Source organism: Lissotriton helveticus, chromosome 3_1 (genome assembly GCF_964261635.1).
Source record: "Lissotriton helveticus chromosome 3_1, aLisHel1.1, whole genome shotgun sequence".
Taxonomy (NCBI): Eukaryota; Metazoa; Chordata; class Amphibia; order Caudata; family Salamandridae; genus Lissotriton; species Lissotriton helveticus.
In genome coordinates, this window is record NC_136061.1 from 1,726,308,623 (window position 1) to 1,726,320,787 (window position 12,165).

General features: G+C 40.5%; 1 protein-coding gene across 1 annotated transcript; it reads right to left on the bottom strand.

Moving 5' to 3' along the window:
- Window positions 1-6,163: 6,163 nt before the first annotated feature.
- Window positions 6,164-9,786, bottom strand: LOC144825109 (uncharacterized). Its single transcript, XM_078683994.1, has 2 exons — window positions 8,503-9,786; window positions 6,164-7,587 (listed from the first exon to the last, which is right to left on the bottom strand). Exons 1-2 carry the CDS (start codon window positions 9,323-9,325, stop codon window positions 6,275-6,277), a joined length of 2,136 nt encoding a protein of 711 aa, XP_078540120.1. The 5' UTR covers window positions 9,326-9,786; the 3' UTR covers window positions 6,164-6,274.
- Between the last annotated feature and the right edge of the window lie 2,379 nt (window positions 9,787-12,165).

Consider the following 12,165-nt stretch of genomic DNA (forward strand, 5'->3'; position numbering starts at 1 on the left):
GAGATGAGACTTATCCCACAGATAGGAGATGTTTACTGTGACATCTGATGTAAGAGGAAAGGAATTAAGCTTTGAGCAAGCTCTGGGTATTTAGTAAATCAGACTTGTTAAACAAGCAAAACTTTGCAATAATTAACAATAAATCACCTCATCGACGAGCACGGCACTACGATCTGGGGGGATATTTGAACAGACAATCAGGTAAGCAAACTGAAAAATGTTGACATGATTGGCAGTTGACCGACTGAACAGTTCGGTAGCAATTATAAGTCCATTGAACTAGTGTACCGCTCACTCAGCTCACAAAGATAAACCCAGTTCATTGCACCATAAACCCACGACGCGTTTTGGCCTCAGGGGGCCTTGTTTTAAAAAAAAAAACAGTAAATATGTGTTTTAACCCCTCGGCTGCGGAGGTAATTCCCCCCCAGTGCAGGGGTGTGGGGGGTGAGCGCGGCGTCGCGGTGCTCGTGACAAGACCAGCTCACCATGAGTCACAGCTGTGCTCATGACGAGCTGGTCTCACCACGACACCGCCCACTGATTAATTCGCCCGCACAGGCGGGGAATTAATCGTGTGTGGGCGGAGCCGCGCCGTTTTGATGAGACCAGCTCGCCATGAGCACAGTTCCACCATGACTCATGACAAGCTGGTCTCGTCACGCGCACCAAAGGGGTTAAGCATCTATTGAGACTCATAAATATCCATGACCTTCTCCAAATACAGACTGTGCACCCAGAGTATCCCTTACTCCAGGGACATAAGAATTCGAGCCGTGACTCTCAGTACATGGAAAGCAGCTTGTCCAGTCTCAGCTCAGCCCAGGGTCGGCGGCCTGGGCCCTTCCTGATAAGAGGTAAAACCCCAAGGGCCACGCGTGATCTTATATTAAAGTCAAACTACACTGATCGCCACATGTCTCACTCGTTGGACGGGCGTGTCACACCTTAGGAACGAAGTCCACCAGCCTCTGCAGTCTCACGGGCCCCATGAGAATACCACACACCAAGTACAAACAAGGAAACCGGCACTCAGAAAGAAACACGGGCTGTGGGACACAGTCAAGAAGGGGGCAGTAAAACAAGGAAACCGGCACTCACAGAGAAATACGGGCTCCGAGACTGTTGACGCCGTGCTGGGTCCCCGGGAGCTTCCGAGATGATCTGGAGCCGATGGCGGAGAAAGGTAGGGAAAGTGAAAGCGCGCCTTGCTGAAATGGCGCGAGCCGTACGCGTGCACATCTCCTGTCTGGGAAGGCATGGTGAACAGGAGACAGTGAGGCCCTGATGTTCACGCGCGCCAATTGGAAGCATGGGTAGAGCTTCCACCCCCGCTTCGGAAGCTACATCGACGACAATAGATCTCGCAAGTGAGCAGCGCAAGCGGCTGCATTGCTAGGCGAGTCCTAATAATGTAGTAGATGTTGAAAAATCGGCCAGTATGTGTTTGTTTGCAAGTTGAAAAAAGAGAAATGAAATAACATAAAATCTGTTCAGACGGAAGGTACTAGTATGTCTAGTGAAGAGGAAAGTGAGAGTGTCTTGAATGTTAGAGAAAAAGTCATACTAAATATCTCAGATGAAGACAGTAGAAACAAACCTATATGTTTCATGAAGTTGGGGGATGTAGATCTACATACAGCAACAGAGTCGGGTTTACCCTCCACTGCGGTGAATGAAAAAGTATAAAAGAGGAACTTTGAAAATAAATGAGGATCTTTTCTGGAGAAATCCGATATTGCACCTACATGGGGCGAGACTATTGGCATGATTCGATACAGGAGACGGATTTTCAGATTCAAGAATCGGAAGACTTGTGGAAAATTATATGTAGGAAGGTAAAGTCCATCAGTCCTTGGGTGGTTGGATCAAAAGAATGTAATTTTAATATGAGACCCCTATAGTAAATAACGTTTTAATTGTGAATGAAGGAGAAGTAATGGGAAAGGCAATGTTGAAGACATTTCCCAATGTGTTCAATGGAAAAACTGGAAGCATTGTGAGCACAAAATTATTCTCAAAGACAAAGCCATTCCTAAAACCCACAAAGCAAGGAACCTATGGCAGTCAGGGATGAAGTCAATGAGGAATTATCACCATTAGTTGATGCTGGGATCATACAGCCAGTAGAAGCAGCGGAGTGCTCAGCCCCATTAGTGGGTGTTTACGAAGCCAATGTTAAAGTGAAGCTGTGCATTGATCTATGTGATCTAAATGATAACATTGTGGCTGATCTGTTTCCCTTTACTCAGGGTCAGTGAAATGCTGACTATGACAATGGTTATGGAAGTATTTTCTACCCTTGATCTAGCTGCCACACACCAACAAATACCTCTTCGTTAGGAGAGCAAAAAGTACACGTTCGTTTCTCAATAAGTGTGCTTCCAGTTTAAAAGAATACAGTTTTGATTAGCATCCAGGGTGGCAGTGTTCCACCGCCTTATGTTTAATCTGTTTGGAAAAACGAAAGGTATTTGATTTTTCCAAGGCGACATACCAGCTACGGGAAGAGACAAAGAGGATCATGACAAGAAACTAGAACAGCCATTTGCAATGCAATAGGTCTCGCATTAGTGAACATTTTAGCTATTGGCGTTGCAAATGATAATGTTTGTTAGATTTATTTTTGGCAAAAAATAATATCCCAGCAGTAGCATAGTAATGAAAAGAAAAATCCAGAAGCAAGAAAATAATGCAGTACAACAGACTGTTACTAGGTGTGGAGTTGTAAAGAGACCTCTATTAGCCAGATAAGGTGTTGCAACATTAATGCAATTATAAAGAGAAAACTTTAAGCTGAGCATACTTTCCATTTGTTTTTATTGGAAGTGAGATTTTGATTAGCTTGAGTTGTAGAAATGCACCACTTTTTATTTAGTTTTATTTCACAAACTAAGCTAAATGAACAAAAATGGTGGATTTTTAAAACTGAAGCTAACGAAAATTTCGCTTCCAATAATAACAAATGGAAACATACGCTCAGCTGTAATCTTTCTATTTATAATTGCATTAAAGGTGCAGTACTGTAGTGTAGTTCCTATCATCCCAATAGGCTCTGCGCATTGGAATAATATCTTCAATAGTATAGACGTAGGACTGTGGTTAACTAGGTCTTCTACTGACGATATTAGACTTAAAGTTATGTGTGCTAGCTAGCTCAGAGTACACTAGAAACTTTCTCGTATAGGCAAGGAGGAGTTTAACCTCCCTGGATAGACAAGAAGGGATTTAGTTTCTGACAACCATAGAACATGACAACTTTGCTCTCCCCTAATCAAGAGTAAATCTCCAGAGTCGTGTGAAAACAAACGACAACTTATTTTACTCAGTCAGTACGTGCATTCTTAGTTTCACCAGTTTGTAGAGAAATAAGAGATGGGCGTGCTTCAATAAAAAGATGTTATTTATTGATCAGTCTCTTTTCTCATACAAGAGAAATGAATCGCTATTATTGCAATACTTATAGTTAAGTAAAGTGCATACAGTAAAAACAGAATTATAAAATAATACTGTAAAAGCATTTATATGGTTTCTTAGCCATATGATACTTAAAATGGATAAAAGATATACATATATATATATACATTGACTAATCGTACTCAACTGGTGCTTCTAACTACGCCTACCCCGGTGTACCTGACCTAAGCCTAATACTTGGGAGGGAGTAAGTAAGTAGCAGTTTAAGTTAAGTTTGCTTTGCCAAGAATCTGACTCAAGAATTCTCTGTAAGGGGTTAGTCAGTTCAGTACCTGGGATTTAGAAGGCTGGAGGGTTGGTATTTCTGTCTCAGGACTCGATATCCCAGTTACCCGGAGGGCGGCTGGAAACGCCGGAGGCTGGATTTCTCGGCAGGAGAAAAGGCAGCGTCTCTCTCAGCGCGTCAAAAGGGAGGGGCAGCGTCCGTGGGCTTTTCTGCATCAGCTGGGCTCTCTGGCAAGTAGCGTTGCTCCAAGCTCGTCACCACAGTGTCTTAGCTTAGGGCAACGTCGGTATATTTATACCTGAAAGGTGCCGTGTTTGACGTAAGGATGGACATAAGACGTCAGCAAGAATATCTTAAGGACTGGTCGTTCTTACATTCTTTGCAGGAGTTCTCGAGCGAAATCAAAACAATGGTCGCGGTGATTTCCCAGGTCTGTTGGAGGTTTGATTTGTTTTGAGAACTCGGTGTGCTTCTCTAGGGGGCTGAAGGGATAGTGCTTGCTTAATGTGACAGCATGCGCTATGACCTAATCTGAAGACGGGTTTCTGTGCCGTTGTATGGACATTAGTGAATTAATAACCGGACAAGGGTCAGAAATAGGAGTATCAATATAGGTACCTAGATAAACACACTACACCCACTCCACGAAATTATGTACATATTTACTAAACTAAGCAATAGTAAACATAACTAATAGTGCATGTGTATACCGAACCACCCCAAAAATATTATTTTTTTTGAAAAATGGCGTATGCAAAATGCACGAAATGAGTATAGGTACTGTATGCATTCAAGCAGTATAATCATTCAAAAAGGAGATGCACATTTTATATCGGCATGAATGATTTGCGAAATTACACATGAAATGGCTCTTGATACAGAAAAAAAAATTGCGAGACCATCTCATCACATATAAACACAATTAATTGCATGTAAACTAGAGGTTGAGGTAATGTAACGTCTCTAGTATTCCTAAGAATAGAAGTTCTGTTCTCTAAGAATAGTTTTACTTTAAGCAGAAGATAAGTGCCAAAAAGGTAAATATTTTGGAATTGGAAAAAAGTTTTCGCTATTCAGAGGAGAAGAGAAAAAAATAGTTCACAGTCACTTTGTTTTCAAAAGACTGAAGGCCAAATTCAGAGTTCAGGGAACGCCGTGTGCAAGTTTGTTTAAATCATTCTCTCTGTTCCGGTGAAAACATAATTTCTGATAGATTCTCGAAAAAACAGTCTACAGCTTCTGGTGAGAGTTCGACTAGGTTATAAATTGTCGCTACCATGCAGTCACGCGCATGATTGCTTTCACTGATGGTTTGATCAGAACTGCTTACAGAAGGTCGTACCTGGTCGATGCTGCTTTCATCATGTACTTCACTACCCTTCAATCGCAGTGGTGAAGTTTCCACGAATGCCGTCATCAGGATAGGTAGCCGCTGGGGACAGCACAATGCATGAGCCTTTACTGGACCCAACAAAGTATCTGCATCCAATGGTACGTCTGATTGTAGTGTAAGACAGGTGTCCAACACGCATTCTTCGCCGCATAGCATGCACCTTAATACAGGCATAACACAATTCTGCCAGATGGGTCTGAATGAAAGAAACCAGGTCATATTCAGATCTCGTAGCCGGGCTAAGCCAAGGACTTTAGTTATGCGGTCCCGGTAGCGGATAGCTAGGATCGTTTCTTCCATTGTTGCTGGAGTCTTGTCTGTGACATGGCTTGCCATAACGAAGCAATAGTAGCAAGAATAAAATGCCTGCTACGACTCCCAACAGGAGTGGAAGTCCGCCAAAGATGGAATGGACGAAATTTGGAAAGATACCCAGGATCGCTTTGAATGGTGTTAAAGCGCCTGAAAAAACTGTCTTAAATACACTGGCGATACCACTTTTATCAGAAATATTTAAGATTTCGTTCAAAATTTCTGCGAGTGTAGGGGCAATTTGTTGATAACATTGAATGAATCTCTGCCGTTGTCCTTGCAACTTGGAGATCATACGTTTCTTTTGATGACGTCAACTGGGTTGGCGTCTGTAGGAGCACAGTCTTCATTCTGCTTAAAGTATCCACTCGAATAGAAGAGATTTTTAAACTGGGCCATAACCTTCCCTCCCTGTCTGGAGCATCATTCGGGAACAATACTCTTTCACAGCACATGACCCTGGAAGTCACGCTTATGAGATAAGGTTTTCCTGGCAGCAAGCCACAACATCTGTGATCTACAATTAGAATGTAACTCCCGTTCGAAAGTCTTCTAAAGAATGGTTCTATTTGTGTTGTAAGTGTGCCTAACTGGTGACATGAAAGGTTATTTGAAGTCCCTTCACAGGCCCCATGCAAACTAATACCCTGACACAGAAGTATGCCACTTAGTGATTTTTCACAATTATTACCACTAAGAAATACACTCTGTCCGTTATTACTGACACATGTGTGTGTATAGGGCAAGTTCCATGTGGACTTAACGTATCCTTTACCCAACCTTTCATACTGGCCTGCCTGCATATATTTTTGGCAGTATTGAAACTGGAAAGTTGTTATCGGAATATTTATTATCCCATGTATTATCTATTCAATGACAGGTCGTTCTGACATTGTCAATGGTAATCTCTCAAGTTTTTCAATGCTCAGAATTGTATAGTCAGCACCCTTTTGTGCCAAACTGATTTGTCTATCAGTAAGGTTAAAGATATTAAATAGTGACGTTGTGTTGATTAGACGCCAAGGCACATAGCCTGAACGCAGATTTTGTAACGTCCAGCCAAGCTGTACAATAGAACGCAATTGAGACTGACCGTGGTGCAACATCAGTAAGTCTTGTTCTATTATATCGATTGCAGAAGATACAATGCTGTCCAGTGAATATATTCTGGAAGACAGAGTCATTAACCCATTGTCCACAACAGAAAGTGATTTTTCCAAATTAACACGGTCAATTTCCCGTATTTTTTCTGCTGTCTCAATTTGAGTTACTTTCCAAGCTTCGTTGTAAGCTGCATATATAGAGGCCGCTATGAAACGTTTTTGACGCTGTTTGCGTGGTCCCATGATGAAATCACGCAAGTCAGCACCTTCTTTAAGTAAAGTTAAGTGTTTCTTAATTTCTGACAGTGTGGATGTATGTAGCCATTGAAGGCAGAGTTTTCCCACACTATAAGTAGTTACAATCCCTGGATGTTGTCTCTGGGAGTATCTTGGGTCTGGCCTGGTCAATGTGAACCCCTTTATTTTGTTCAGGAATCTGTCTTGACAGTTATTTGTGTCTGTGGGCCAGATCAACCATTTCTTCCAATCAGCATGTGTTCTGTTTTGGTTTAAAATATGGGATACGTCTATCTCAACCTCCGTAGTGCTATTACTGTTAGGTGTTGGTTTTGGAATAGACGGTTTGTTTAAGTCTTTAATCTTGGCTAGGCCAAGACAGGATGTCTGTTGAATTGTATCATTCAAAAATATAATTTGTTCTGGGATCATGCAGGCTCTAAATAATGATTCTATACCTTGTACTTGCCAATCTTTTGTGCCCCAGATCGTTTTCTTTTCAATGTTATTGTTCCAGAAATCAAAACCAAATGTATTCATTTTTTCAAAAAATGAGTCTGAATATATCAATTTTGTGTTTGTAAGCATGGTTTTCACTCCTGTCTTATTTAACAATTTGAAATAAAATGATTCTGCATTACTTGTGTTGAACCCTGAAAAGTATGAATATTTATCAAAATATGTCTTTGAACTGCCTTTTGGTGGAGTTGCACAATGTTCCCATTGGTTAAAATTTAAAACATTTCTAGGTTGAGTAGATTTATGCAGATAATGGTTACCATAATGGTTGTAACAAAACATTTGATCGTAATTAGATGAACCTTGCAAATAATTATGTTCTGTAAATTTAGCTAATAAACAAAGGATATTCCCTTGAAAAATATACAGTGAAACAATTTGAAACTCCAAGCAAGTAGTTCAATACATGAAATCAACAACAATTATGCAAAAAAAAAAATTTGTATTACAATTTATTAAATTACACAATTTATTTAAAATACCAAGTGGACAATAGCACCACTTACACAAATAAAAACAGTTAAAAAAATTAATAAGACAAATGATCAAAATACATGGGATTCAAGATTGACCTGCAAAATTGAAACAAATTACAAGGACAGACAACAGTGAGACATTCAATTGTGCAATACTGAGTGTATATTCAAACTCTATCCGACCCCCATATGTTATGCACAGTCTATTAATGTGTCAACACAGGTGTCCGAGTTGAAGAATTATACTATGAAATGCGTCGACGCGTTTCGGTGGTACATATGATTCTGGGCCACCTTTGTCAAGACACTACGTTCGGTCTGTCGAGTTTCTGGGGTCAGTTAGATCACCCTTAAAACTATCCGTTGGATATTATCATGTGGGGGTCTATTACGGCGTAGTGATTTGCTTCATTTTTCGTTTACTCTCCTAAATTTGAGCAGTCTGTAGTTTGTTAGGTGTCCTGAAATGGTAGGCGTGCTGTGTCTTCAAACACTATTTCCTTGTCTGATGGCAGGTTTTCTCTTTAAAAGCTTTTTGTTTTTAAAGAGAAAACCTGCCAATAGACCCCCACATGATAATATAGATAGAGTTTGAATTTTTTTTTGCATAATTGTTGTTGATTTCATGTATTGAACTACTTGCTTGGAGTTTCAAATTGTTTCACTGTATATTTTTCAAGGGAATATCCTTTGTTTATTGGTTGGTTAACCCTACTTCCCTTGGTTTTAATGTAAAGGGGTACCTCTCATTATTTCTACCTGTAAATTTAGCTGACATTACTAGATCAGACATCATATCATTAATACTTTCAAAGTCCCAATCATCACCAAATGTGCTTGGTTTTACAAAGTCACTTAATGAAATCTTAAATTGATGAGGATACTTCAGAAGCTCAACCGGACCATAGATTTCGTAATCAGTTTTGTCCCATGCTACCCCACCGGGTATAGGATTGGCTGTGAAGTTTACTGAAGAAAGTTCTCTTTTCTCTATGTGTGAAGACTTGTGTGGTTTCAGGACCAAGTTGATGTTCTGACTTGCTGTGTCCATTGTAACATATTTTCCCTCAATGAAATGTCCCAAGCATAGTACCATGATGAGCCAAAGTATGAGGATGAATACTCCTAGTGCCACCCAAAGTTCAATCCATGGAGAAATCAGATAGGTTTCTTTAAGTTGATGAAAGAGTTCCTTTGCTTTGTCTTTAAAAGTTTTTGTTGTCGGCTGTTCCTCAGGTTCACTTGGATCCTCAGAAAAATCATCGAAGTTGATGAAGTAGCCTGATGCTGTTCTGTCAATTGTTTCAATTGCTTCAGGATTCCTTTTCGTTTTTGGAATTTTCTTTGTTTCATTAGCATAGTCTGTAGTTACATCATTATAGACTGGTGTTTCTTGATTTAAGATTTTAATTTGGGTTTCAAGAGGTTTAAGTTCCATGGCTTTGTTGCATAGTCCTTGTTTTACTGTAGGTTTATCAATTGTGATTAGTCTTTTAGTTTGAACCTCTGTGTTTGTAGCAAACTTTGGTGTTCTACTACTTCTTGGGAGTCCACTTGGCCTACTACTTGTTATCGGCCACATGATTGTGGTTTAACCAGGTCGATGGATACAACTCGGTTCTCCTTTTTACCAGCAAGGGGCGGTAGTACTACTGATCTTGTCCCGTTGACAGACAAGACAGGAACTGCTTTTCTGTAAGAAGGCCCAAATTCCTTCTTTACCGCGATCTTTTCTCTGACCAGATCCCCGATTTTTGGAATCCAGACAGGCCTTGCTGGGACAGGTGGTTTCTCTTCAGTGGCTGTTGGCTGTTGCTTCAACTTTATGTTGCTCAGGTCTTTTCTTTTTTTGTTTAAGTCCTGTAAAATAGCCAAACGATCTTTGATATCAAAGCATTTTTCTTTAACCACTGAAGTTTGACTATCAAGGTCCTGGATTAACATTCTAGTCCCAAACAATAGTTCGTACTAACTGAGACCTCTCAGAGAATTTCTTGGCAGATTATTAAGACTACGTTGGACACTTATTAAATGTTTGACCCACCCAGCTCCCGAACCTAATACCTTTGCTGTTATAGATTGCTTTATGTCACGGTTTTTTCTTTCCACAATTCCGATTCCCTCAGGATGAAAGGGACAAGAGTACCGCAATGCAATGCCCATGCTGTTCATGGCCTCTTTGTAAGCCCGAGAGCTAAACGCAGGACCCTGGTCAGAATGTAGCATGCCAATTGCGTATGTGCCGATAAAGACTCGCAAATCTTTGTATAACAGTTCAGACGTCAGCCGAGAGCTAGGGTCTATATTTTAAGTGAAAATAGTCTCTATATGTTAATATGACGCATTTATTCATACTGGGTATTTTATGTCGATAGCCTAATTCTTTATTGAGCGAAACGCCATGGCAATACACCGTCTCGGTCACCACTGCGATCTCTGTTGCAGTTTGGGCAGTTTTTTGCAAATATGTGATGTTGCAGGCTCATTCATGGCCACCAGTATGTTGATTGTAATTCTTCTAGAGAATCCTTAAGTGTAATGTGTCTAAGACCCTCACCCATATGTGCATCTGCTATTAACAAGCCTCTCCTGTCCATGTTTGGAATCACTCTATCCCCCACTCCAGGGATTCGAGCAAAAGGAACGGAGTTTGCATCGATTATGTATGTATAATTGAGTGGATACATGAGGGGTAGCGCTGAGCAGTCGCCTTTTGATGACGTTTTTACCGCCAGCATTGTTTCCCCGTCAATGTATTTTACTGAACGCTTTTTTGTAGCTACGGAAGCCGATTTAGTTGGTTCCGCTGTGGCTGTCTCAGCCAATGAATTCCCTGCAACGTGAACGCCATCACGCTGATGACTCAGTGAGTGTATCACGTGAGTCTTAGGTAGTTCTTTCTTTAAAAGAACTATTTGTTCCCAAAGCGATTTTTGCTTTATTGTGGCACCTGTGTCATCTTTGTACCCGTTTTCAACCCATTTCTGCAAGTCGTTATTGTATGATTTGACGCAGTAATATGAATCGCACACTATAAGTGTCGGGAATTCGCGATCGGCATTATCTAGCGCCATTTTTAATGCTATTATTTCAGTTTGTTGTTCTGAATTATTTTCCACTGAGTGTGTTTTTGAAAACAGAGGTTTTAATTTACCTCCGCGCCACACGTCTTTTGTAATCTCGCATGTGGCGTTATAAGCTTGTTCACCCCAAACTGAGGGCTGAGCATGTCCGTCTGTATGTATTACACAGGCGTACTGTCGGATGGGCAGAATGTCGATTGGCAGAGGATATTCTCTTTCATATTCTAGATTTTTTAATTTTGTCAACTCTGGATCAAAATAGTATTTCACTCTGTCTGTAGCAATAGAATCTTCCCATTGTATCCATCTAGGATTCAGTGCCATAGTAGGTAAATTACATGGGGTTGTTAATGTCTCAAAGGCTGATTCTGCTGTTCTGACCGTAATCTGTCTGCCGTCAGCATGGTATCTTTCTCTTGCTACAGCTGTTTGAACCGCGTGAACAATGTTTTCCTTAATGCTGAATGTTTTTTCAGTTTCTGTGTACAAGTGTGATTTGTATGCTATTGGTACCTTTTCTCCCTCATTTGAGGTCAGGTATGTGAATCCGCATCTTCCTGGGATGACTCGAATCACAAGGTTGCGTATGTTATCGCGTGTTTGCAGTTTTGTTTTAACTAACATGTCTGTTTGTAAAGATCTCAACATTTCTGTGTGTTTTTGAGTCCAATTGATTCTTTTAAAATCTGGTTTTATTAGGTCATAGAGAGGTTAACCCTCTCTGCATAGTTTAGAATGTAAGTTCTTCCGAAATTCAGGAAACCTAGAATTGATTGCAAGTTTCTCAGTGTTCTAGGTGCTTGGATTACAGCACATTTCTCTAGGAAATTGTCAGCCAGGCTTTTGCCTTCACGTGATAATTCATATCCTAAAAAATAGGACAGTCAGATGGGCAATTCTTGACTTCTTGAAGTTGAATTTGTAACCCTCTGCTGCGAACCCAAGTATTATGGTGTTCACTCTTTTCAAGTGAGTATCCAAGTCATCGTCTGTTAGATAGATGTCGTCGACATAAGATAATGCCTCATCATCATATATTTGTAGTAACTCTGTTACCCTTGCTGAGAATAATCCTGGGCTGTTCTTGAACCCTTTGGGCAAACGACAGAAATTTTTCTGCGAGCCATTTATTGAGAAAGCGGTCAAATATCTGCTTTCAGGTGCTATATTTTGACAAAAGAATCCATTAGAAATGTCTAATGTTGTTTTGTATTTTTTGCGCACTATGCTATTCATTAGTGCTGCACTGTGTGAGTTTTGTACTGCAAACGTTTTGCAGCATGAGTTAAGGTGTCTGTAGTCCAAAACTACACGATATGAATCATCTGGTTTGGAGACA